Source organism: Nyctibius grandis, chromosome 9, assembly GCF_013368605.1.
Source record: "Nyctibius grandis isolate bNycGra1 chromosome 9, bNycGra1.pri, whole genome shotgun sequence".
Classification (NCBI taxonomy): Eukaryota; Metazoa; Chordata; class Aves; order Nyctibiiformes; family Nyctibiidae; genus Nyctibius; species Nyctibius grandis.
In genome coordinates, this window is record NC_090666.1 from 30,271,040 (window position 1) to 30,298,364 (window position 27,325).

At 54.6% G+C, this 27,325-nt stretch overlaps 1 protein-coding gene across 1 annotated transcript; it reads right to left on the bottom strand.

Moving 5' to 3' along the window:
• Positions 1-468: 468 nt before the first annotated feature.
• On the bottom strand, positions 469-25,913 carry COL6A1 (collagen type VI alpha 1 chain). Its single transcript, XM_068407725.1, has 35 exons — positions 25,672-25,913; positions 24,732-24,861; positions 22,669-22,869; positions 22,197-22,356; positions 21,874-21,996; positions 21,762-21,782; positions 21,554-21,574; positions 21,409-21,453; positions 21,092-21,145; positions 20,223-20,267; positions 20,094-20,120; positions 19,703-19,729; positions 19,557-19,601; positions 19,258-19,311; positions 18,432-18,494; positions 17,948-18,010; positions 17,722-17,775; positions 17,598-17,633; positions 17,358-17,420; positions 14,956-15,018; positions 10,916-10,978; positions 10,365-10,427; positions 9,831-9,881; positions 9,711-9,746; positions 9,168-9,230; positions 8,612-8,677; positions 7,879-7,914; positions 7,492-7,528; positions 6,595-6,603; positions 5,587-5,720; positions 4,410-4,519; positions 3,913-4,096; positions 3,516-3,690; positions 3,256-3,285; positions 469-2,526 (listed from the first exon to the last, which is right to left on the bottom strand). The coding sequence occupies exons 1-35, from the start codon at positions 25,778-25,780 to the stop codon at positions 1,916-1,918; spliced, it is 3,072 nt and encodes a 1,023-aa protein (XP_068263826.1). The 5' UTR covers positions 25,781-25,913; the 3' UTR covers positions 469-1,915.
• Positions 25,914-27,325: the final 1,412 nt, after the last annotated feature.

The window sequence follows — 27,325 nt, forward strand, 5'->3', positions numbered from 1 at the left end:
CCCCACATGCCCAGGAAATGAGGTACTAAGGAGAGATGCTGAACATAAGCAGAAAGCAAACACAGATTACCTCTTTACCTGGTGATCACCATCCCTCTGCACCTGGTCTTCTGGAAACAACATTACCTACCTGTGTAGTAGTAGGGTTTTGTTTTTTTTTTTTTTGCAACCAGAAGGCAAACAGAAGCTGCGTAAGCATTTCCCGTCCTTTGAGAGCCCAGTGCTCTTCTCAACATTTTTATGCACTATTTAACAGATGAAGAGGATTCACAGTATTTCTCAAATCCATGGCATTCAATAATAGCCAGACTTGTGATGCAAAAACAGTAGATCTCTTTTCTTCTATCCCTCACAGTTTTATGTAAGAAATTCTGCTGAAGTCCTCCCAGATCCCAGCAACCTCTGTTTTACCGAGTGACTTTTTGAACATTTGGAGCCCTTGAAATTCAAGTCAGACAAACTTCCAACGAGACTGTGGAAAACAATTTATTTCACAATAAATTTTTAGACAATTTTAGTAAAACACAGGCATAAAATAAAACTAACTCGTACAATGGGTTTTTGGATACAAAGTAAAGAGTTTGGGATGTTGATACCTGGCAATCACTGTTGCTTTCTCAGAAGCGCATGAATTCATAGCAAGAGCACCAATGGAAGCGCTGAAACAAAATCTCACCCAGCCAAATCACATCTTCAGCATGGCCCTGGAAACAACTGTGTAAACACCAAGGGCCTGCATCACCCACGTAGCGATAGCACCTTTGTCAGTATACCTGTAGGGTGAGTCAAAGACCCTGGCAGATAATGGCAGCCTTTCCCTTGACTTTGCTGGGCTGTGGATGAGGCCCTAATTCAATATGTAGTACAGTTAGTGGGTTTCCCTAGGGCCCAGGTGTCTAACTCCTAGATGATCCTATAGAAACAGTACTCCCAGATTGCTCACTGGGAACTAGACAGCTTGGCACTTTTGAAAAAAAAAAAATAAAAAAATCCCACTAACTGGGCTCAGAGAGTTTTTCCAGAATGGAACTTGGACCATAATACAAGTCATCAGGTTATTCATGAGGTTCCTGGTTTCACTGTACGACCATGAGATCAGTTAGTGAAGGAGTGCAGTTACATAGCTTCTTCCAGAGTTCCCCCCCTCCCCAATGGCTGCTGTCCATCTTTCATTTGGTCAGTGCCCAGCTTCCCTGCCCTGAATGGGAGTGTCAGTGCTGAGGGATGCTCCACCACCCACCTCCACCCCAGCTCTGGGAAGTCAGTGCCTCATCCCATGGCACTGGAGGCCAGAGATGCTTCTACCTGGCTTGGGTAACGCAGTCCAGCCCTCCCGCACAAGCATGCGAGATATGAACCAAACTTGCCAGCCATGACAATGATCCCCTCTCAAAGCTTGCTGAAGTGTTGAATGTTTCACTTTAAGCACGGCATTGGGTTAGGACCATTGTGAGTTGGGCAAGTGCTCAGCTGATATATGAAAGAAAGAAGCAAAGGAACAAAAAAACTGTATCTGAAAAGAGCATAATCAGCCTTATGAGACCAGGCCAGTCCTTAGTGGTACAAAATTCCTCATCCTGATTCCTTCTTGGCAAAAAACAGTGGGATGAGGTTGCTATTAGTGTTCTGGCAGCTTATTGCTAGGTGTGCTTGTGTGTGCCTGCTGTGGGGAGGGAGAGGCAGTCATGGGCAGGAAGGGAAGTTTGACGCAAACAGAATCAGGGATGCAGATGATGAAGCAGGGGGAGAAGGAAGGGGACTATGCACAGCCAGGCTGTGGCACTATGGCTATTTGCATAGATGCAAATTCCTCAGGTTGATCAAGAATACTGTTAATTATTTTTTTTTTTTGTTGGTTTTCATTTTTAGGTAAGACAGAAGCAGGCATGGCCTTGTCAGAAACCCACCCAGATGCTCAGTCAACGGCTATCTTCCTGGAGACAGTTTGGTAGAAGACGCCACGCAGCAGAGAGGTATAGTCGGGCACACGGAAGAGGTGGCGCTCCCCGTAGACCACATCGTAATCTGCGCTCTTCCCCGTGACCAGGACACGGATGTTGGGCTCGTTGGCTTGGCTGCCCACTGCCAGCACGTAGATCTCGATGCCAGCCTGCTGAGCTTCCTGCACAGCCCTCTCAATGGCCCTCGCAGTGATCCCTTGAGAGTTGCCATCAGAAAACAGCAGCACCCTCTTCTTCGCCCTGGCACGGGAGGACTGCTGGTACAGCCCCGTGACGTACCGCAGAGCGGCATTGACGTCCGTGGCGTCATTAATGTACTCCATGTTGTCAATGGCTTTGGCAATGACCGTGTAGTTGTACTGGAACTGAGCTTCCACTTTCTGCTGGTTCTTGCCACTGTACTGGACCACTGAGACACGCACGGAGTCATCAGCAGGCTTGCCTGCCTCCAGGAACCGCTCCGCCAGCCGCTTCACGAACCTCTTGGTGGTCTCGAAGTTCTTGCTCCCCACACTGGTGGAGCTGTCCACCAGCAGCGTGATGTCCGCCAGCCCAGAGAAAGTGACTGCAAGGGGAAATGCCCAGGGCTTGTTACGCTGCATTTTTCCTCCTGCCTCTTTCATGGAAAGCCCATGAAGTCACTGGCTGTCTTGCAGGCTTCCTGCCTTGTCAGACATCAGAAATCCCCACTCTCTGGGTATTTGCTAGCTTGGTTTCCCCTACCCCAGTGCTGTCCTACACTTGCCCTTTTACCCTTTCATTCCTTCTCTTGTTTGGTTTATGACAGGCTGCATTCCCAGTACTTATCTGGCTTAGATAATCTAGTGATTCTTGTTGCTTAAATACAGTGAGTGTTTACCTTGACTTATGCTGTCCTTGCGTGTCTGGGGAAGCGCTTCATCTCCCAAGGCTGGCTTCTTTCCATGATGAGTCTGAGGATTGTATACGCTTCTGACTTGGAGGTGTACCCCACTAAACAACTCCTCCCTGTACTCACTTTTCAAGCACCTTTCTCAAATATCCTTGTCACGGTGCTGATTTTTCCTTGTGCTCCCACCACCACATAGCAATTGATCTCATTACCTGCCTCAGCTAAAGCCTGTGAGGGCTAAAAGCTGGCACAACCTCCTCTCTAGGTTAGAGGTGCCAGAAAAGCAACTGTCTGGGCTTTTCCCCCAGCTGCTTTGGGTGCTTTTGAGGTCTCCAAGATTTGTGTTCCTACAAACACAAACTCCCACTTCCCCCACCACAGCACCCAAAACCCCTACATGTGACACGAGGAGTCAATACTCACTTGGGCAGGTGTAGTCCGGACATTTCTTCTCTGTTAAGAAAATTAGAAAGAGTAACGTCACTGGCTCACTCAGGAAAAATCAGTTCTCCTATAGCACAGCTTTCAGTGGGACAAACACTCACTTCAGTTCTCTTCCCTCAACATCTGCTTTAGAGCATGACTGGAGGAAGGGAAGGGATGGCAGCCTGCATCCCGCACCTTTTGGCTGAGGCAATCCTCACTGCCTTCCTTATTGCCTCCAGGCACAACCTTTCACTCACCTTGGCAGACGTACGAGGTGATGTTCTGCAAGAAGGTGTCATCTAGGAGCTCGGCGTAGTTGTCCCTTTGAATAGACAGTCCTGGCCTGGTCGGTCTGCTTAAACAAGCGATGTCATTCAGGTGATCTGGATTTGGAGGGTTCCGGAAAATGTCGCCTATCCCAAGAGAAACCACCTGCAATGAAATTAGAGTCCATCACCTCATGCATTTATCATCTAATGCATTCATAAACTTGAACGCCTTTCACTGCATGAGGGTGCTTCTAGTGACACATGCCCCCCCGCCCTAGCCTTGGGTAGCAAAGACATGGAGACCCCCAGAGACCCTGCACTACTCTGATGCACAGCTGCTGTGTGGCAGTTCCCTGCAGGCAGGGTGCTTCCCCTGTGTCCTTACCGGGGTGATATCACACAGAGAGCTGAGCGGGGTAGGGTCCCGCAGCGTGTCGGAGCGTCCATCCGTGATGACGATGGCGACGCGCTTGTCAGAGGTGAATCTCCGCAGCAGGTTGTCCTTGGTGAACTGCAGGGCTTCTCCAGTGTAGGTGCCCCCAGCTATCCATTTCAGGTTCTTGACTGCCCTGCAAGTACAGACACCAGTGAGCCTGCAAGCCCTGCCCCACAGGTACTGAAGGACCCCCTGGGAACACACAGCTCACTGGTATGCTTTCGAGGTAGGGCAACATCCCACCTGCATGGGGATTTGGGTGGAAAACTGAAAAGCTCCTTGGCCTCAGCACCACCTACAACACCACCAACTGCTACTTTCCACTAAAGAGCGTTTAAGCATCCTTGCAGTTGTAGGAGCTGCTGGCCTGGAGATGGAGGATGGGAGGTGAGTAGTTGTCCCTGGGTCAGGTCTCTGCATGATGCACCGAGAACCGGCAGACTCACTGTTTGAGCGCCCCGATGTTGTCTATGTTGGCATCCCCCATGGCCACCAGCTCCTGTGTGTTGTCGTGGCTGTACTGCACAACGCCCACACGGGACTCCCCAGCTTCAAACTGTTGGAAAAAACAGAAGCCAGTTATGGTGAGATACCTCAGGGGGCCCTGGAGCGCTCAGAAATCCTGCTGGTGGTTTGTGCTGAACACCTTCATGGCAGGCTCTGTTGCCTCTCCTCTGCCTTATTCCTGGCAGAAGGAGCCCCAGTAGGCATGGATGCACATGAGGACCAATTCGGTGAGCCAGTCAGTGAAACAACACCCAAACCCGGGTTTCCCAGCTCAGCGGTCTCAACACAAGCCATTGGCTGTGGTGGGTGGCCAGGAACAGATGTTTTTTCATAACTTCTGTTTTTCCTCCGACACGGTGGTTTTGCTGCCCAGCTCTAGCCTTTCAGGCTTTTTACCAGCTCTTTGCCAGCCAGAGACCCATGCATGCCCACACAAGTGTCCAATGGCAAGCTGTCATGGCTTTATAGCCTGTGTGCTATAGATGTGTCTGGTTATACTTTAAGGAAAGACTGGATCCCAAACATCCCTTCCAAATCACGAGGGTAAATGAAATTTCCTCCAGAGTTACCATGGTAGAGTTAGGAGAGTAAGCATTTGTGTCCCTCTTCAGACTGACTACTGGGAGAATATTGCTGTTTTGGGCTGCAAAGAGCCTTTTTAGTCGTATGCTTAACCGGTAACCTAAATCCAAGCTTGTGGGCAGTCAAGGGTGCCTGGGGGGCTGGCCATCAGGGAGCTAGGGGAAGTTGCAACACATCTTGTGTGTTATCTACTCCAACCACCTGAAATGCTCATCAGGACAAGGAAGAGACTGATGGATCAGGTGAATGCTTTACGAGCCACCTGCTTTGGGACATGGAGGAAGAGTTCACACCCACAGCAGGCAGAGTCTGTTTGCCCAGAAAAAGTGAAATATCTATATTTTGGGACAAACTGCTGTCTCATCCCCATCACTTCATGAATCTGGGAGGAATCAAGACCCACTCCAGTTACACACTTGAATCTGAGCCTCATGGAGGCTCCTTAGAGAGGAAGCATCTCCCTGTTTTTCTGCTCGCAATGAAAAATAAGTGAGTGCACACAACCATATCCCAGCACTCGGGTGGAAATCTCACCTTCACACGCTCGTCCTTGCTCAGGCGGTCAATGACTTTGATGATAAAGTCCTTGGCAATCTGGAAGTTCTGCAGGCCAATGCTCTCTGAGCTGTCCAACACGAAGAGGAGGTCGACGGGACCGCAGGTGCACTCTGCAGCAAAGCACAGGAGCGGAGGGGCTTGAATTTTCTATCAGAGCAGCTCGCTCAGAGCAGCACTTTTTGCAGGGAACCCAAGCAAGAAGCTGATGTCTTCTGTTAGCCCTGGCCAGATGGGTGCCTGTGCCCTATCTACCCACAAAGCACAGTGTAAAATAAAGCGGCAAAATAGCTGCATAGGGGACTTGAGAGTCAGCTTACTAATTTTTCCATTTGCATTTTGCTCAGCGCCCCTTGTAAGACACGCAGCATTTCCAAGCTGTGAGTACCCTTAAACCACCCAGTAATTATTCCAAAACCCATTTCCTCATAAGCCTTCTCACTTCTTCCATTCACCCAGCCCAGGAGGACAGAGGTGGCACTGGTGGGCTGGAGGAGGCTGACTCAGCTTGCTCCCCCCTCTTTCCCATGGCTGAAGGGCATCATGTGCCCTTGGCTCTTCCTTCAAGCTTTTGGACTGCAAACCCAACCTGTTGGGACAGCATGAGGGAAAAAAACTCAGCACATTTCTCTGCAGACCAGCACAAGATTTGGGAGGGGGAGGACAGAGCTGGATCCACAGCATGCCGTGAACTGACATCCCTTTCAACTGCAAAAAGGGTGGAGAAAATCCTCCTGCAGCTTTGCTGGCACAGGGCACCTCGACAACAGTTTTCCAGTTGTAGGGCCCAGCCACAGCAGCCTCCAAATCCGTGCAGCACCCTCGAGGAGAGCTTGCTGCCCTCCCTGCTTCATGCATGCTTGGTCCTCCTTCCCAGGCTCTCACCACGTCTCCATAGCAGAAGGCAATGAGGAGGGAAGGGAGGGGTGCATGCAAGGAGAAGGGCTAGCAAATGTTTGCAGAGCAACTTTGCAAAGTAATACTCACCACAGCAAGCTAGAGGAGAAGGGAGAGAAAGAGAGAATGTTAAAATGCTGGACAGCAGGGTTTTTCACACACTAACACAGGCTGCAGGTCTGTGTTTCTACAAACCCAAAGACACCTGGTCCAGACAATTCAAGCTCATGGATGTTTCCCTCCTACTTGTAATATCCAGATCTATCTCCTGTTTCAGATGGTGATGCCCTGGCTTGGAGCACCGCATGCAGCAGAGCTCTGTTTCCGCACACGCTGATGCATTCTTATTTAAATAAAAATAAAAGCTAATCCTGGAGGGATTAAGCAAATTGCCAGAGTATGGAACTCAAACTCGGCTCCCTAAGTACCCTGTGTCCTTCCAGCACTTCATTACTGACCATGGGCCAGAAAACCTTTGCAGGACGTGTGTACTGCTGCTCCCCATGGCACGACACCCCAGAACAGACCTCCCTTTCCCAAGGGGGAAAGTCAGGCCCTGCTATTTAAGAACAAAAACATTTTAAAACAGTCCACACACAGTTTTTACACAGCTTTGTTCGTAATTTCCCTGAAGGGTAACTGTGTATGCACAGAGCCACAGACACAGCAAACTGGTCTGCAGCAACACACACACGTGAAATGTGGTTGGACGACCTACGCTGGAGAGTCCCTGGGTCAAGAGAAAGGACAGCAACACACAAAAGATTTGCCTCGTTTTGGTTGCTCTCCCAGCTGCAGGGAGGACCTCCCACCCCTCTCCCAGCTCATTGACTTAATTGCAACTCGTGGAAGGAGAGCAATGCCCATGGCATCCCTCTGCGTGCTGCCTGGGGATAGCCCTGCTCCCTGGGGGACGGAGAAAAAGCAGCTGTCTCCCACTCAGCAAGGAGCCGAGTAGGGTGGGAGGAAAGGTACAGGGATACTCACAGCACATCTTCATGATGATGTCCAAGATTTCACATTCCTGAAAACAGAGGTAAAGAAATGTTTGAACAAGAGCGAAGGCAGCTGCCTGGCTCCCAGGTGCTGCCCACCATCCCCTCTGCTGCTTTGTGCCCTCAAAGCAGGTCCTGATCCGGAAATGAGGGACTTGCAAGTGGGGCATGCTATGGAGGGGACTGGCTGGCGAGGGACTGGCCTGAAGAAAATCTGGCCAGTGAGACTCACTGGGACAGTAATGGGGGGCAGCCACCACTCAGCCCGGGAGCCCAAGGCTCCCCCAGCAGCGACCCCCTCCCAGAAGCCATCATGCAGGGCAGGGGAAGCACAGACCAAGCAAGCAAGCAAGCAGCACCTCGATCCTGTCCCACTCACATCTGGTCCTGGAGGCCCCACAGGTCCTGGTGGTCCCTGTCAAACAGAAGCATGGAGAGAGTGGTTATAAGAGTCCATCCGGTCTGTGGCATACTCTGCTGATAGCTTGCGAAGCAACACAGAGGCTGGAAAAGTCTCTTGGCTTCCCAGTTGCTGGCCCCTGCACTGGGCTTTGAGCAGGTATGTCTGCTTGCTTGCATGATGCCCTAGGGCTGCACGGGGGAAGGAGACCCACTTCCACACGTGCCATACCACCGAGGTGGGAAGGTGAGTTCTTGCTGCAGGCAGCGAGCGCACACACCATGTGTGACATGGCTTGGCATTACCCCCACAGCACCCAGGTGATGGATGGATGGATGCCATTTGCTCGGAGGATGCCTCTCCTGTAGCCTCCAGGCCAACATAAGGCAACGCAAGCAAGCGGCGACTCAACGTGAACTGAAACGCTTTCAGGTTCAGGATGGCCACCCCGAAAGGCTGCTTACCCTTACTGAACCTGATCATACGAGAATGCTTTGCTCACAAAAAAACACAAGTGCCTGTATTCTTCTGCCCTGATTTGGGATGAACATGACCCGTGTACGAGGCTGCAGCAGCAGGTTTTTAAACTGCCTTGCTCCTGCTGTGAGCAGGACCAAGCACAGACAGTCTGCGGCGAGCCCTGCTGTTGGGAGCTCTGTCAGCCCAGCACGCCGTGCTCATCGGTGGAAACCCTTCCAGGGTCCCTACTTACCGGGCGGCCTTCAGGTCCCCTGTGGCCCTTTGCTCCTTTGATGCCCCTGGGTCCAGGGGTTGGGTTCTGAAATGAAAACAAAACCCAAATCCACAAATCTGCCTGTGTCAGAGTGCATCACCTTCCCTTCCAGATGTCTACTGAGCCCTGCTGAACCACAAAAATGTTATCTGAGGTTGCTGTACCCAACCAAACAAGTTAGGACTTGGGAGGGTCGGGATGGACACTGGGAAAAATCTCCCTCCACGGGATAGTGGTGCAGCACGGGTACAACCATTGGTGCTATCTGGAAGCATACAAAACCTTGCAGAGATGATACCCACCTCAACCTAACAGACCTGGAGGTTTGCCAGCCATAAGCTGTAGGACAGAAAATTAACATCTGGAGAGAGCTCCCCTTGCCATCAGACACTGCTCAGCAGCAAAGGACGCTTGCAGACTTGCAGCAAGTCTGACAGGCTCTAACCCATGGGCAAGGTAGTGTTAGAGACCCAACCCAAAGCTCCTGCAGTGTGTTCACAGAGAAAGACGATTCAGCTTTATACAGAATACTCACATCATTGCCAGGGTCTCCAGCTTCTCCTTCATCACCTTTAGGACCGACATAGCCTTTTGTTCCCTGAAAAATAGTACAGAAGAGACCCCTGGATGGACAGCTGTTGTTAGCGTGGTGAAGTTGGTGCTGACATGCAGTGACCTTGTGAGAGCTGGCTTGGGAGTGGGGTGAAGAGCAGCGTACAGGCTCCCTAGCACCAAATTGCAGTGCTATTAAGAGAGACAGCTTCTTAGGTGGCTTTCACTGTTATAGTACCATCCAGCTCCCCCTGGGTAGCACTCACAACCCCAAAACTCTGGCTCTGGGGCTGCATCAGAGAGCACTCAGCCCAGGCTGCTGCCCTTGGGTGTCACTACCAGTGCAGTACCACTTCCACAAGAAGCATCTAATGTAGGGAGAGGTGGGCAGAAGGAAAAGAGGGCTTTGGAGGAGCAGGCTGCTTCAGGTAGCCCATTTCACCATGCAGCTGATAGAGAAGCTCCAGGAGCCAAACCAACAGCCAGGGCAATTTCTGTTGGGTGTTTGAGGAAGCAGCACACTTACGTTAATGCCAGGGTCACCTCTATCTCCTGGCTGCCCCTGGGGATGAAGGAAAGGAAGCATGTTAGGTCAGACAAGCAGACATAATGGTCTTACAGTTTCAAAGCAGCACAAAAATCTTACCGGGGCACCTATGAAACCAATCGTGCCGTTCCCAGGAGGGCCATCCTCCCCCTGGAAAAGAAGGGAGAAATATGTGAGATAATGAAAAGCAGACCCCTTAGATAGCACGGCAGCAGGATCCTGCCCTCCTTGGACAGTTTATCTCCACAGCAAAACGTCTGTGCAAAAAATATGCGACTGGTGGGTTGGACACTAGTGCAGGCTGGTAAAACGCCATCTTGCTTGTGTGTGACCTGCACAGCCACTGAGAGGAGAATGACACTGTCCCTCTCAGAGACTGGGGATATGGCCACAGGCTGGGAATGCACTGGCAAGTATCAGGTCTCCGTTGCTGGAAAGTACATCCCAAGATACATCTCCTTGAGCCTACAGATAGGATGTATATTCAAAAGCAGGCTGCTTGCAAATTTTTCCAGCATTTCTCAGCCATAGGAGAGTGGAATTTCTTTTCTCTCTGACCTGAACTGTGTGGAACCAGCCTGATGTACATCCTTTCCACATTGCATGCAATACTCCCAAACAAAGACCACTCACCCTTTCTCCCATCAGGCCAGGATCTCCAGGCAGCCCAGGTGCTCCAGGTGATCCCTTTGGGCCCTGGAAGGAGCAGAAGAAGTGGTCAAGCATTGCACACTGCCCTTCTTGCTGGGAAGATGATGCCTTCTGAGGCAACCAGCTACCATCATGGGAGGTGTTGTGCTTATACAAGAGCAACATAAAGGCCACAGCTGGGCTTGGGATTCAGCTTGCTCCCTGCCCTGTGGATCAAATCTGCCGGCAGATTCAGGCTGCTGCCCTCGGGGAGCAGCTTCCCCAGTTTCTGTGATGGGAAGCCATGTGGCTTGTGGTATAGCTATACCCTCTCCATAAAATGGCCTCTGGGAGGTGGGGAAAAAGGCAGCCATGGTCTTAAGGACACATGAAAAATGCCTAAGATATGTCTGCCAGGAAGCTAGCACCCGAGTTTGTACCTACAACAGGTTTCCAAGCTCTGAGGGACTTGGGGACAGCCCTAACAGGCAGCATCTCCTGGTCTTCCCTCCATTCCCTCTCCTCAGAAGATGCAGTGATGAAGCAGCACTAACCTCATTGCCGCGGGGGCCGTCGTCTCCCCTGTAGCCCTTGGGTCCCGGGGGTCCAGCCTCGCCCTAGGGAAACACAAAGAGCTCTCACAACAGGGATTTTCTCTGGATGCTGCTCCTGCCCTGAAGGGCTGGTCCCTTCATTTCATGATGTGGTGGGTAGGGGCATCTGCCTCATGCCTCTCACCCATCAGTGAGTCACCTCCACCTCGGCCAGCCTCACAAGAAAGGACCTATTGATGGGGGGGTAATGCAGGTGGGGAGATGCTTCAGGAGCTGTGCCTGGCTCCCCCTGTGCCTCCCTACCTTCCCCTGCCTGCCCAGGCTGCAGCTCCCCAAGCTTCCTTACACCCTTTCTCTGCAAAGCCCCATTGGAGGCAGCCCTGGCCAGATCCCTGCTGAGCCCTGGGAGCCAAAACAAGAAGCTTTCTGGGCCAAGGTGTGACACCGCAGGCGTGGGTCAAACACCATGTGTTTTCAGTGGCAGCCGGGCTACAGGAGGGAGCAGCCTCCGAGCAGAGCTTCCAAGGCCCTAAAAGCCATCCCTTTCCTCCACACCTCAGTCTGGTGACAGAGGACCTGGTGGGGAAGAGGACCAGGCAGGCAGGGATGATGCTTTCTAGCAGCAAAGCACAGCTGGGTTGCACAGTGGCATCTCATCGGCTGTGACAGAGGTGCCCCAGGGATAGAGATGGGTCCTTGGTAGAGCACGTCACCCTGAAGGTGACGCAGATCTCTCTCCACACCTCGGGGCTCGAACACGTCTGGGTCGCAGCCAGGCTGGCAGAGGCCCTTTAGTGGCTCCTGGGAGTTTCTGTCCTCAGGAGGCTGCAGAGCCCTGGCAGCATGTGCTGGAACAGACCAGAGCTGTCACTCTGCCACATCCCATCTGGGCAGCAGCCACTCGGTCTGTCAGCTGCAGGGCTGCCCAGAGACAGCTAGGGACAAGAGAGGAGGTGGGAGGAGGGCTTTTTTTCTCTGAGAACTCCAATATATGTCCAAGGGAACCCCTCCACCTTCTGCTCAGTCCCAACAGCCCTTCACGGGGTTTACTTGCCAGGAGATTGGTAATGATGGTGGGTAACAATTGGGTAATGATGCTCTTGCCCACAGCTCCAAATGCTTGAGCAAGGCAGCATCTCACGTGGAGCTGGGTGTGCAGCCAGTCCCCAGGCGATGGAGATGACAGAGGTGGCAGAAGGAAGGCAGAGAGTAAGCTGCAGTGGGAGGGAGCGATGGTTCAGCAATTGGCCCCTCCAGCATCGCTGCTGCAGGCAGTGGTCATGCCAGTTCAAGACTCCCAGCCCCTGAAATGTTTCCTGCAATGAGCCATGCAACTGCAGTCTCCTGGCAGGCAGAAGGCAGCACTCGCTCAATGGCACCTGGGCTTCAGCATCACAGCAGCACGTGCCCAGGAGCTTCTTCCATGTTTTCAGTGCATCATCAGCACCTCTGAGCTTTCTGGGAGCCACCTCAGCATGGTGGCTCAGCCTAGCCCAGCTTTGCAGTTGCTCTCACACCACCCGAAAGCTGAGGAAGCTCAAATACCTCTTGTCTCTGCTCCTCTTCGCATGACAGTGGCTGGGAGAAGCTGATGCCAAACATCCATGCACGCCACACACGCACCCTTCTTCCAAGGAAAGGTGCACAGGTGGGTGCAGAGGACTTAAAATTACCCAGTGCAGTGCAGAGCACTAAACTGCTCAAAGGCATGTGACCTTGTTTCTGCACAAAAGCCCAGAAGAGAGAGAGCTGGGAAGGAGGGACAGGAACTCATGACCGTTCACATCAGCCAAAGCTGGATCCACGGCACCCTTGGCTCGCGCTAGCCGTACACGGCCTCCCTGTAGCACACAATGCAAATCCCTCACAGCCCTGCAGGAGTTTATGAAGATGCAGGAATTCAGACTGGGAAATCTTTAGCAGCTCCCTGTCCATTATCTTTCTGGGTGCAACAAGAACCGCAGGAGGGACGGGCACCAAGGCCAGGAAGAGAGAGGAACCACCAAACCTGCCTGTGAGGATCAGGGAAAAAGCATGCTGACCTTTAGCTTCTCTGGGATAGAAAGAGGATGAAAGGGAGTCACAGGGTAGCGGGAGCCCTTTCCCCTTGCCAAGAGAAATAAGGTCCGAGAGCCAGAGCTTACAGATAACATGGCTTGAAAAACACTTGTTTGCCAAAGTCCTTCTCTTACCCAAGCCCAATTATGCATTTATTTTTTAATTTGGCCAAGCAAAAGCATTCTTCCTCAGTTTATGGAAAAAACCTCCTTGCTTTGCAACTGCTTTTGAAATCTCCCTGGAACAGTGGAGGTGCTGGGGCAGTGTCTGGTCTGGGAAGGCATTGGAGCTGCTTCTGTAATGCTTCCCTCTCTGACAGGGGTTTGACTCAAGTTCAGTGATCCCCAGAAGGGAAGACTGGTGTCTTAGAGGCTCAGTGACAGCAGGGAGACCATTCTTTCTCCTTTCTGCTCCTCCTCCCCACCAGTGAAGGCTGGCTGGAGGCAAGATCTACCCCAGCCTGGCTCCCCACCATGCTTGCACAGCTTTGGCTCCCAGGCTTGCACCAAACGTCCACCTTAACTCTGTCTTCTTCTGCACAGTCCTTCTCCTGCCTTGAACATGGAATGAGCCTCTACCACATGGAGAGCAGCTCCAGTCCTTCCTCCTTTGCTGGTGTCAGCCTGCAGCTCCAGTCCATTACACACATGCACCCAAAGAGCTGCCTTCCTGCCAGGGCCACCTCCTGAAATGTCACCTCTCACCACGACAGTGCCCAACAAGCTGGATGCTGCCAGACGCTCTTTGGTTGCAGCAGGATCTCAGCTCAGCTACGGACAGTAGGATCTGGACAATCCTCCTGTGTGAATTTGGTGCCCTTCACTAGCATGAGATAGGCTCAAGGGAAGCCCGACTCCAGGCAAGCCCAACCCTGGCACAAGCATGTCCTCTTCCCAGGCTGAAGCATGGTGCAGGTCTGCTGTGGGGGTCACCCATGCTGGGAATAACGTGAACGCAACAGTGGCCTCTTCATGGCTGTCCTGCACTCCAGATCTTCAGGGCTCTTCAACAATTGGTTGACCACAAAGGAGTTCATAAGCTGTCTCATCTTCACCCGCACGCTGGTCTCCATGCTTGACCCCTTGGGGAAGTTCTGCTCCACCAGTGTGGGCACATTTATCTCAATAATCCCCTGTATCTTGGGCTCCATCTAAACTCTGGTGGTATGGGTAAGAGGAGAGTTGTCCCATAGAGCCATGGGAGAACCATCTGAGGATGATGTCGAAGTATGTTTGCTCAGGTGTAAAGACCCTGTTGGCCATTGCAATCAGCGCCATCCCCATGGAGGATTAACCCAGCAACACCTCCAGGCCCAGAGTTACCAACTGGGAGCTGGGTACCTCTTTGGGAAGAAAGAGCCTTTCATTGCACAGAGGACAGAAGCCTTCCTCAGGCTGGAGGTAGCCAGCTTTGCTCTCCAGAAAGCCCATGGGGTCTGAGATCTGTTCCTTGAGGCACAAGAGGACATGCTGACTCCAGAGGAGGAGGGCCAGACCTTGCAGCAAGCAGACTTGAGGAACACTGGCTTTGGGACAGACTGTCTCCGCAGATGCCAAGGGTGTCAGGGACACCGCTGGGGCCCCATCAGGCTGTCCTTGCTGACACAAGATCTCATTGACTCCCTTGACCGAGGTGAGATGCGTCTGGCCCCAGGCCTGAACATTTTGTGCATTGCTGCAGCTCGCACTTGCCAGTTTCCAAATTTGTCAGACATGTTGACATCTGTTTCCATGGGATTGGGAAATGATGTAGAGGTTGCTCTGTCCCCAGCCCAGCAGCCAAGTCTCCATTTTTTTAGCCCTGTTCATATTGTGGGTTCTCCTAGAAATCCCTGCCCCTCTTCACCAGCTTTGCTACCCAATCTGGAAGATGCTGAGAACTTGCCCCAGGATGCTGTGGCATCAGTTAAGCCCCCTACCCCACTCTCCTCGCTGCCCCAGCCACTTCCACCTGGGATCCGCAAGGTTAAAGCAAGCTCTTACCTGGTCGCCAGGCGGTCCGAGGGGTCCTTCCCGCCCTTGGTCACCAGGCGGTCCAGGCTCTCCCTGAAAATGCACACAAAGGGCATGAGAAACTCAAAGAGGGACAGGCGTAGAGTGCAAAGGAGAGCAGGGATGCAGCACCAGTTAGCACATGCTGGATAGAAACGCAGTCATCCAAACGGGAAGGTTTTTGAGGCAGATTCAGGAGTTGGGTAGGAAACTATCAGAGATATGGGGGGGGAAGAGAGAGATGGGCTAGCATAGCCAAGAAGATGACCTTCTGAAGGATGGGAGTGCCTGCCTCTGAGTGACATATTTCAACCCATGTTGTGCCAGAAAAGCAAATGCCTGGAGAGATCCATCTCACAATGCTTCTGCAGATACGCAGACCTGGCCCTGTCCCCAAAACCATGTAGTGGCTCTTCTCATCCAACACTCTGCAACCATGGCTGCTTTTCTAGAGCAACTCCTGTCCTGGGCAGCCTGCTTGGAGAGGAGCTGCTGTCTCCATGCATGGGCAGAGACTCCAGGCTAGCAGCCTCCTTCCTCCACCCCCTCTTCCTCCAGCCTGCTGTCCCTCTGGAGCTAAGGGGATTTCCAAGGGAACGAGCCAGCAGATGGGGAGGGACATCCTCACCTCTCACTGCTGATGCTCTCCCCTCTCCTTTGCTAACGCTCAGCACCCTGAGCTGGGTTAGGGCTGTTTGCAGAGAACTGACAGCTCAGGAGAGCCTGGAAAACCCGAGTCTGGGTGTTTTTGCACCCCAACAGCCGCAACAGAAGGAAATGACTGAGGGCTGGACACAGCTTAGTTCCACTTTCACCTAACCAGTGTGGACAGGGACAGCCTTCCAGCAGTCCAGCAGAGCTGTGTCCCAACAGGGCAGCGTGTTTGCCAGACCCAGGCTGGCTCTGGGGCACCCTCCCCATCTAGACCTGCGGCCAGGAGTGAACAAGCCAGGGAGGCAAAAGGAGAGCCAAGAGGCACAGCCCCCCCATCCCTACAGCCCAAGGGCTTGCTGCAAATTCCTGGCAATTCAGAAGAAAGCTTCCCCCCACCCCGCAAAGTGGAGCGTTACCCCTTGCAGGGCTGAACGACAGCTAAGCACAGAGCTTTGCACCTTACAGCCAAGCCATCCCCAAGGTCAGCCAGCACCACGCGCTGCAAGACTAGCATCTTTGCATGAGGTGCTGCTCTGCCTGCAGCCCTGGGACGCGAGGCCAGGCAGACCCCAGCCTGTGGGGAAGGGAGGCATTCAGAAACTTCCTGTGACAGTCACACCTGACTTAAAACTTTGAGGAAAGCGGCTGAAAGATTGGCGACTTAAAGCTGTTGTTCGCAAGCTCGAAGCTTCCAGATGCCTAAGCCAAACAGTAAATATAAAACACAACTTCCAAAGGGCCCTGAGCGCCCATGGAGATGTTTCTGGCGAGGTTATGCAGCCTCGTGCTTGGACTAAGACTTGGAAGGAAGCAGCCCATCATCTGCTGAACAATTTAACTCCAGGACACTGGCGTGCCTTCATCTCCCGCGCACATCTGCCCCGCACACCACGTGCGGCGGAGCTGCCGTTCCCGGAGCAGTAAACAGGAAAGGGGAAGGCTGCCAGCAGTCCCCTGCCAGAGCTGCCCCCTCCCCAGGTCGGACCTCTGCCCCGCGCTCCAAGCTGGTGGTGGGTACCGGCTGTCCTCACGGCAGGGACAGGTGAAGAGCAGTGCAGTGGTGGCCGCCCAGCAGTGCCGGGACACAGCCCACTGGGATGCTGCTGCTGGATGCCCTGGCTCCCGCCGCCCCCACCATGCTCGGCAGCACCCCTCGTCCCTCCCTGGCATGTGTGGCACCTCTGCCTCTTGCCACATGTTTGTCCTGGCCTGCCGAGGGCTCCTGCCTGTCCCTCCCACGCTCACGGTGTGACTCACCCCCGGCAGGCAGGAAAAATATTTTCCTAGTGACTCCCACCCGAATGGGGAGGGAAGGGTGTTCCCCCTCCTGTCCGCACTCACACACGCTGCCCGGCTGCTCATGGCACATATGCCCTCCTTCCCAAGACACTGGTACCCCATGCAGCCCTCCAGCACCCAGAGGAGGACACCTCATCTCTGCTCTCCATTAACTGGTTTTGCAGCCGCAAGGCAGGGGCTGGCCCCTCTCCGCCTGCTCTTGTCTTGCTGGGCACGCTCTCCTCTGGCTTTTGGCTGTTTGGTGATTAGCCACCGGAGTAAAGGGGCAATTGCCAGGGGGACTGCAAGTGCTCCCTGGGCTGGCAGGTAAAGACACCAAGCTTGCCTACTGGCCCACAGGCTGGTGGAGTTAGCCACCGGGCACCTATTTCTAGACTCTGGCTGCCAAACATGCTCCATTTGCAAGCAGACACCAAAAGAGACCCCACAGACGCAGTTACCAGCTCTCCTCTTGGCCCACGGTCGCCCGGCGAGCCTGGGGGGCCTCTTTCTCCATTGCTGCCCTGCAAGGAGATGGTGGGAACATAAAATCAAGACCTGGTCCCAGCAGCAGCAAAGCCCTCCCTCATTGCCCACCTCTGAGCAGGCTCATCCCCAGCCCTCCTCCTTCTCCTCTGCAGGGTACCAGCCCCTGCCCGTGCCCTGCTGATGTGGTGCCCAGCAGTGGTGCCCTCACTTACCCGTTCTCCAGGAGGACCATCCTCGCCCGGAGCACCCTGTGGAGAAATGACAGGGGTGATCAGATGGTGGGGATGGCCAGCAAGCACGCACGGGGGACATTGCAGACACGGGCAGAGGACTCACCTCATCGCCCGTCTCTCCTGCTGGTCCAGGCTCACCCCGGTTTCCAGGCGTGCCCTGGGTGAGCAAGCCACAGGGGTGCAAACGAGACAAGTCAGCACGTTTCAGAGCAAAGCCCTGCACACTTGCCGAGCCTCGGGCAAGCTCTGCTTTGAAGCTGAGGCTGGCGCACGTGACCTCTCCCTCTCACAGGGGGCAGAGGATGCTCATGCACGGGCACTTCACCCACCTTCTCTCCAGGGCTACCGGGAATCCCTTGCCGGCCAGGTTTTCCGTCATCCCCAGGCTCCCCCTTCACAACGACACAAGGCACATTCAAGACTACATCCAGTCCCCAGTGGTGGACTTCAGCTCTCGTGGCACAGAGACCATCAGGAGCCCCAGTACGGCCCAAGCCCCTTTCTGGGCTGTGATCTCTCCCCATGGAGCTCCTCATCCCCAGCAGATCCCCCCACCCCGACTCCACCTGCCCAGTGCAAACCACCTTTTCACAGCAGTCCCCCAATATCTCAGGGATGCTCATGCCAGGCTTGTGGGCACGGTGGGAGTCACACCAGCCAGATCTTACTGTGGGTGACGGGCAACATCCTCTAGCATAGGCTTGTCCTCAAGCAGTGCAAGGAGGCCAGCGATGGGTCAATTGCCACCTCTCCCTCTTGCAGGAGAGGGGTCCTAGCAGCCCTCCTTCCACATGGCTGGGCAGAGTGGCTCACCTTTCCTCCCTTGGGTCCGTAAGCACCGGGATCTCCCTTCGGTCCAGGTGGGCCTTGAGCTCCCTGTTGAAAATAAAGGCACCATCGCTGAAAACCAAACTGGTGACGCTATCTGCAGGAAACTGGGCATGGACCAAGCATCCTAGCAGCCTGGCCCGCAGCTCCCCAGCAGGATGGATAGGAGGGACATGTACTCAGGAGCAACACAGAGATGGCATGGTACTCTTGCACCGTGGAGTCGTGCAAGCAACACTGCGGCCACGTTGCTGAAATGGTGCAAAACTGAGTGTGCTTCTGCAGCTCAGAGGAAAATGGCAGAAAAGGTGGTGGTTTGTCTGCTGTGGCTGGACCGCAGTGATACCGGTGCCACCACAGATGTGTCATCCTGGGAACAAGGAAACAAGCAGGGAAACTGGAGAAATGCAACGTCAGAATAATGTTTTCCAGAGCCCTCCAAAATCTCCAACATTTTGTGGGTGGCTGGTCACAGCAGGTTGAAGTTGGTTAATCCTGGGCTTGCCTATCCGCCACTGAGCTCTTCTTTGCCGAGTTCCCTGTGCTGAACAGCCTGCAGCCAAATGCTCCCCTGGTGTGCAGCTTCCCAGGCAGCCCCGTGCAATAGGGGACAGCTTCCAGGCAAAGACAAGGCAAGCTGTCCTGGGGACACCCCTGAGGTGCCATGCCTGGGATGAGCATTGCACGTCCGAGCGTGGCAACTCCCTCCAACAGCTCCCCTTTTTGGGGGGCTCCCTGTTTCCACATGCCATCGTGGCAGACCGGCTGCGCTGGTTCATTTGCACACAAGGGGCACACACGAGGTACATACGTCAAATCCAGGTGAGCCCTTGCAGCCAGGTAACCCGGGGTATCCAGCTTCACCCTGTCAGACAGACAAAGCAGGGGTCTTCATGAGCGGCACCCGTGGGAAGACCCCATCCATCATCCCAGAGCCCTGAAAGGGACATCCCAGCCCGGTCCCTGGCTGGCAGGCAGACAGCCCTGCAGGGACGGAGCCCCAGTGGCCCACATGGGACACTGGCTTCATTCCCAGACCCCACAATGGTTTTAGAGGGGCAAAAGCCAGGGTCCTCAGGCTAAGCAAAGTGCCCTGGAGCAGAGATTTACCTTCATGCCATCAATGCCATCGATTCCACGCCTGCCCTTCTCACCCTGAAACAGAGAATAGTGACCATGAAGAAGTGATTTCCAAAGATCCTTCTTCCCCCAGGCATCAACCAGAAAGAATAAATGGTGCAAAAGTGGAGGCTGACCTTGGCTCCTTTGGCTCCTCTCGAGCCCTGCAAATATAAGGAGAGAGATGTTATGCCCCCACGCAGAACAGGTCCATCCCCACAGCACACTGCGGTCCCCATGCCAGCTCGGTGCGAGGGTGCAGGCATTCACCGTGCCCCTGCACACTGCCGTTCTCTCCCATTCTGCCTGGCTGTGCCACTGCATGGTGCTTGTTTGATCCCCAAGGCTGTCCCAGCTGCCAACTGGCTGATCCCGTCAGATCCCCACTCCTGGCACACGCAGTGCCGGCAGGAGGGATGGATGTGCAAGCACATACCAGACCCCAACATCACGCAGCTACCAGGGCAGCCCAGGGTAAACAAGCAGGGGGACACAGCGATCTCCCCTCAACATCCTTGATGTCCTCACCTTTTCTCCTCGACTTCCTTTGTCACCCTAGAGATAAAAGGAGAGGAAAAGAGGAGAATGAGAACACTTGCAGCACAAAGCCTGTGGCCCAGCTAGGAACCACGCCTGTAACCCTGCGGCCCCACATACCTTCATTCCTTGGTAGCCAACAGGTCCCATGTCCCCTGGTTTGCCCTAGAGAACAGAAACATGGTGTTACAGAGGCAGACACTGTCACCACCATCGCCATGGGGCAGTTTCCCCCAGGATCTCGATGTGGGGCTCGGGTCCCAGCCGCCATACTCTCACACAGGAGGCTCTCCCATAACTCCGCTCCTCGTTTGCCTGGTCTGGGAGCACGAGATCATTGTGGAGGGCAGAGGGGACCTGCCTTCACCTCCACCATCTCCAGCCCTTCCCAGAGGGTGAGGGAAACTGGCACCTGGGGACACATCAACTGGGATGAAAGAGAAGGGCAGGAAACCCTTGGGAAGGAAAAATGCATGGCACAGGGTTTCCAAATTGGAAATGCACAAGATGAGTAACTGCACACTCACGTGTGTGGGAGAAACGCACCTCCCAAAAATAAGTGTACCTAGTGGGAAAAAAGGGAGGAGGAGGGAAATAGTTTCCTCATGCTATTAGCTTATTATTTACCAAAGGTTTCCCTATAACACTGCTGTGCTTGTCATGTCAGAGGACACAGGAGGGAGCCCAGAGTCCACCCCTGGGCTGGCATACATGAGTCAGAGATGTGTCCTCCAGGAGGAACAGCTATTTTGGGTGAGGAACAAGGAAGCCTTGTAGCAACAGAGGAGGGGGCCACCCCACTGCCTGACGGGAGCCTCTGCTCAGCAGGGTGGCTGTGGAGGGTGACAGCTGGCCATGACCCCACTGACTACCCCATGGAAACGGGGTGCTGCAGGGGCAATGGCTGGTGAGGATGTGCTGAAGAGGTGTGTCCAGAAGTAACCAAAAAATAGCCCCTGAGCAGTCACCAGGGCTGATCCTTTACTTACTGGTTCTCCAGCGTCTCCTTTCTCACCAGGAAGACCTGGCTTGCCTCTTTCTCCCTGCAATACAGGACAGAAATAAAGTTAGCTCATCATCCCCAGGAACAGAATGACGACCTGTTGGAAGGAGAGCAGGGAGGATGGTAGCAGCAATGCTCCATGGACACAGGGAGCAGACGATGCTAGCCACATGGAAGCATGGGTGTGGGTCCTCATCCACCTCCCCATGGGGCAGTGGTGGGCTGCCAAGGACCCGTGCCCCACTGGTGTCTGAGCATCCCCAGTGAGCCTGTCCCACAGCATGGCTGCAGCTGGTCCCTCACCTCATTGCCTGGGTCTCCGGGCAGTCCAGGGGGCCCTCGGGGAGGCTGCAGGAGAGAGGTATGGGTTAGACCAGCCACTGAGGCACAGCCTGGGGCCATGGAGATGCAAGGGGAGGGGATTGGGGGCCTCAAAAGCCCGACTCACCTGGCACTCGAAGGAGCAGCACTGCCCAGAGAGAAGGAGAAAACAGCATTAGAGGCAGCGGGCAGCACCGGGGCCAGGCTGCACCCTGCTTGGGGGGAGCTCCCCAGGCTGGCAGGGGCCACCAAGCCCCCGCTTGGCTGGGGGTGACCTGCAGGGAACGGGCTTAGGCACAGCATCATGGGGGAGCGGGGCTCAGGGGGACACTCACCGATTGCTCCGTATTAACTTTCTGCAAGACAAGAAAGCAAAGAGTGGGGGTTTGAGAGGGACGGATGAGCCCAGGGAGGGGACAGGCTGAGGAGGGGGCGGGCAGCGCTCACGATCATGTCAATGATGGTGTTGATGGTTTCCTCCACATCGAGCTCCCGGGTTGGCTTCAGGCTGGTGGCGGTGAAGTTGCGGCGGTAGGCATGGTCCGTGGCGATGATATTGAGCCGCTGGTCCTAGGGTTGGGGGTGAGGGGGGCAGAGTGAAGCCTGCGGGCACCCGTGCAGGACCCATCCCCAGAAGCCACCCTGGGGACCAGCATCCTCCCTCCAGGGAGGGGCTCCGAGGGGCATCCAGAGCCTCCTTCACCATGCTGGGGGTCCCGTGGTCCCACTTGGGCCCCCTACAGGGATCATCCCTGCCACATGGTCCCTACCAGGTGGTTGGGGGAGATGGCGACGGAGAACACTTTGATCCCCAATTGTTTGGCTTCATTAGCAGCATCGTCCAGGCCTCCGCAGGGCTCCTTGTAGCCTTCCAAGGGGTGTCCATCGGTCACCACGATCAGGTATTTATTCTCCTTGTGATGGGAGCCACTGCAAGGGTTTAAGCACAGGTTTTAACATTGCAATGATTTAACAGATTTAGCTGGAGAGGGGTGGCTTGGGGACCTCTGGATACTCACCCCAGGTAGTGCCCCAGCCTGTGGTCAGGGCATCCCTCATCCTAGCAAAGCTGAAGCACTAGCAACCTGCCACCCCCATGCCTAGGTGACCTCCTCTCCCACCCTGGGGACAGCTCTGCACAATGCACAGGGATGCCCTAACCCAGAGGCTCCCAACCTCCATCCACCACGGTCAGCATCACCAGCATCACCCTCTCTGCCCGCCCCGGCCCCGCCACCTTACCTGATGAGCAGCTCCTCGATGCCCCGCTTTATGGCGCAGTCGGTGTAGGTGCCCTTCCCGATGTAGTTCACGGCTGAGACGCGGTTCTTCAGCTCATCGCGGCCGTCTGGCATCGAGGTAAGGCTCTTGATGAGCACGACGTCGTCGCTGTAGTGCAGCGCCCCGGCGTTCCACACCAGGTTGCGGTCGCAGCGGTAGTACCTGCACGGACACACCAGGACATGGGCTTTCAGCACAGCTCCTGCCTTCGCTTCACTTGCACTGGCCACCATGCAAAATGCAAATCTTCTGCCAAACATTGCGGGGCTTTGCAAGGGCTCCCTGCTTTCTCGCAAGGCTGGGACATGCTTCACCTGCAAAGCCCAGCCATGGGAGCAGGGCAGTTTGTCCAGCAGGTGGAATGGCAAAGGGGTGCAGCTGGTGGGCATCCAGAGGGGTCAGACAGTTTGGCAGAGAGGCTTCCCAAAGAGGTACCAGGCTGCGGTGGCTGGAGCTGAGCAGGAAATGCTGAGCCAGACAGCCAGGTGCTTGTGTGCAAGGCAGGTAACTGCCAAAACACCCCACACAGGACTGCAGTGAATTTTCCACTGCTGAACATGTTAAAATCAAAAAGGCATGCCTTCCTCTGAAGGATGCTCTGACTTGGAGACAGGTAAGTGTGTGTGTTGAAGCCCTGTCCTGTGTGCTGACACAGCCCGTGCTCATGAACCTCTGGGACAGAGGCATTGTGTCTCCTTGTGCTTTGGCCTAGAATCATACCCAGTGCCCCAAAATGGGTCTTTTCAGGATGCCAGGAACAATCCCAAAGGGATGGGGTTGAACAGCTCCCTCACTTCCCCAAACTCATCTTCCCTCTGCCCAGCAGGACCTTTCCCAAAGCCACCTGAGCATTGTCCACTGCTGTCCCCTCCACCCCACCGCTGCTGGTTGCCTTGCCATCACCCAAGCCGACCATGCCGCGCACACTGCGGATGCACGGCGGTGGCTTGCAGAGCCAGAGCAGGTAGAGAGCAGCAGGGTGGGCACAGGGGTGTTTGGGGTGGGCTCGGGAGGTCCATCTGCACTCAGCAGGGGCTCTGGACAAAGCCCAGCGCCTTGCTTAGGAGAGAATCATGCTTCATTGACGGAGGCCTGGCAGGTTGTTCCCAAGCATGAGGCTCCTGGTCACTCAATGCCTTGTAAGGTAGCTCTCCTGCCTGGGCAATGGGCAGGTGAGCTGCTAACCCTCTCCCACCTGTCTTGACATGGGGGCCTTGCCTCTCCAGCTCATGCAGCACTGGGACATGCGCACGGTGCCCCTCTGGGCACCAGCACATATCTCCTGCTGTCCTGAGGGGCTCAGCAAGACCCAGGTGCCTCCAGGAGTTGTGGTGCTCCCATGCATCCCTGGATCTCCTGCCAGCAGGCAAACCATGGCCTTTGCCTGCAGCCCTTCCCAGCATCACCCACCTCTGGGATCTGGGAGCTTTGGCTCCTGGGTATCCCTGGGTGACCTCACACTGGGAAAGCCATGGTCAGACATGGCTTGGTGGCTGCAATGGTGGGTGAGGAGGAGGCAGTTAAAGGGCTGGGCAGTGGGATGGATAAGGGGTACCCAAAGACGAGGTCAGTGCTGCAGGGTGTCCTGGGGTATGCCAGCTGCAAGGGAGGGTTTGCTCCATGGAGTGCCCATGAGCGCTGGATTTAACATCAGAGGTTCCCTGCTGCCATCCAAGTACCCAGGCTGTTCTGGGCCTGAGCAGCCGGTGGCATGGGGATCGCCGTCACTTTGGCACTACAGAACAACCACCTGGCCAGCTGGAGGTGGTGGGGCTGGGGCGCTGCATCTGTCGCTCCAGGAAGCCCTTGCCTTCCCGAGGGTGGGTGCAGGCAGCCCTGCTAAAGGCAGAACAAAAATGGGGCAACCACGGAGCAGAGAGGGAGGAGATGCCCTGGCCCCCCTCCCCAGCATCCATGTTTTCTTCCTCTCCCTCCATGGACAGGCACACAGGGCGGTCTCAGCATCCCACCCAGCACCAGGACCCATCCCTAAAGCAGCCTGGGCAAAACCCTGGGAGATGTACCTGTTGGTCAGCTTATCAATGAACCGGTTGGTGAAATCTTTTACTTGGGCAACCAAGTCCCCAAAGGGCTTCACCCTCAGGGCGACGCTCTCTGAGGTGTCCAGGACGAAGAACAGGTCCACGGGGCAATCTGGGAAGAAGTGGAGAGGCAGGAGTCAGCCAGCGGCCCCCGCTGCATCACCTCCCCAGCCCGGGCTCCCCGTGCTGCCAGCATGCACGTCTGCAGCCCGGCTGCCCCCCGAGCAGGCTCCCAGCGTCTGCGCTAAGGGGACCGCTTTCACACCCTAACCCCGCACGAGACATGCAAGCACGCACACGGGTAATGCTGCTCGTTGCTGTTTTGGCATCAAGGGTAAGCTGGATCAAGCACATATTCCGAAAACATCGGTTTGTGGCATTTAACAGCCTCCTATGCATTTTTTTTCCATTTACATTAAAAGACTATCTTTGCACGACCAATACTAGTTATTATACAAAATAACATGCAGCTGCAGCAACCACTTAAAAAAATAAAATCAAGACATGATAGCAATTAACAGAATGAAACATTAATGATTTTCTGACACACCTTGGCACAAATATCATTTCATAGGAGAGAAAAGGCACCTTAACAGACAGTGCCAAAACCAAAATCTTTCAGAAAACTAAACTGGTATCAGCTGTTATGCCCCCCACTGCATCCCAGTGCTACTGGTAACACCTGACAAGACGGAGCCAAGGAGGAAGAGACAAAAAAAGTAGGAGAAGTGGATATGTCTTGCAGATCCTCTCTAATCCTACATCGCTCTGCTCAGCAAACACAACTCTTCCCTAAAATGTCCCGACAAAGCTGCGGCCATGTGCAGCAGCGGAGGCGTCTGCCCAGGAGGGAAGCAGCAGCCGGACTTCTCTGCTAATCCCGGGGAGGAAAAACCACCCTTGGGAAGCAGCCCGGGCTTACCTTCTGCATTTGCGACCCGAGTGGTGGTTTCTTGGCGCTGAGCCCATGAGCCCCCCCCAAGGAAGACGGCTGGGAGCAGCGAAGTGAGTAGAAAGCCTCGCAGCCTCATTTTGCTTGGTTCAGATTACCATCGAGCTGGATCGAAGCAAAAAACAGGGAAGGAGAACCCGGCAGCCGAGAGAGGCCGCAGTCTGGAGGCAGGAGTTGCTGGAGATGATATTTTTTACCGCTTTCCCCTTGGTTTCCGTGGGAGGGAGAGCAGGCAGGAGGGTAAGGGTGAGGAGGAGACTTCTCCAGCCCGCGGACAGAGGGAGGGATCAGGGGCTGTCAGCTGTGACTCAGAAATGAGTGAGGCATTTCTCCTTAACATTTTTCTGTACCTGCGACGGCACCCCGGCCACCGGCGTCCTGGGATCTCCGCAAGCCTCACGCAGGGAGCCCTGGCATGGTCAGCGCCCAGCATCAGCATCCCCCTTGGGGGTCAGCCTGCTCTGTGGGGCAGGGGTCTTGGGACACCCACCAGACTGCTCCCTCCCGGCTCCAAGAAAGCTGGGACAGGCATTCCCATTACATCCCCACCTGCATGAGAGCTGGTCTGTGTTGTCCTGCTAACCAGAGGAGTCCCCACCACAGGGCAGAGCTAGAGCTGTCCCATGGCCACCATCGGGGCACCATAGAGGCACCACATTTTTGGAGAATCACCTTCCTCCCTGACATTCGGGGATTTCTACTCAACCCCATCAGGACCTGAGGTGCAAGCTGAGAAAAACACCACAGGGACTACCACAGACTGGGAATGACCCCCCCCAGGCCATGCTCAGGGCAGGGTGCGGGGATGGGGTCAAAGCCGCCAAGCCCAGGAGGTAGAAGCAGCAGCCCAAGCCCTTAGGGATGCCTGGAGATGAGCATCTTGCCATCTTGTAGTATGGCAGGAGAGCCTGAGGACCTGCAGCAGCTCCACTGATTACAAATCATATCAGTGGAGGAGCCTGTCCACACTATCGAGGCAGATGCATCAAACAATGACTTTTTGGATAAACAACATCCAAAGTCAGTGTGGAAAAAAAATGCAAACCATGCTGAACCAAAACCCCCAACAGCACAACAGGCACTGTTTTTCACACCAACATAAATTTAGGTGCATCTGTGGAAGCTGATGTTAAAACAAAGGAAAGAAGAGAAACTGGTGGTCTCAAGGAGGGTCAGGTCCACTGCTGGGCAGCCCTGCACCCCATCCCCGCATCTCCTCCAGGCCTTTGGAGAGTCTCAGGGTGCCACATGCTTTGGCTGAGGGGCTGCCAGACTGGCAGGGCACTTGGAGGGAGGCTGGGCAGTGTCATGGGGTGACACCGAAATGTGAAACAAAACTCTGTGTTTCACATGGGAGTGTGGGAAGAGACAACCCAGCCCCAAAAGAGCCAGGTGTTTGTTGCACTGAAGAAAGCATTTTTTTTTCCCCCAGCTGAAAAGCTTTAGTACCAGTGTGAACCTGGCTGGTGTAAATAACCACCTGGGCATAGAGGTGGGTGGGCTTTGCAGAGCTGTGCTGGTGGCATCAGGAGATGAGGACACTGAAAGGCAAATTTTCAAGGCATCTCAAACCTACTGAAGATGCTCTCCAAGAGAGCAAGCGTGTCCAGGGACAAATCCTGCT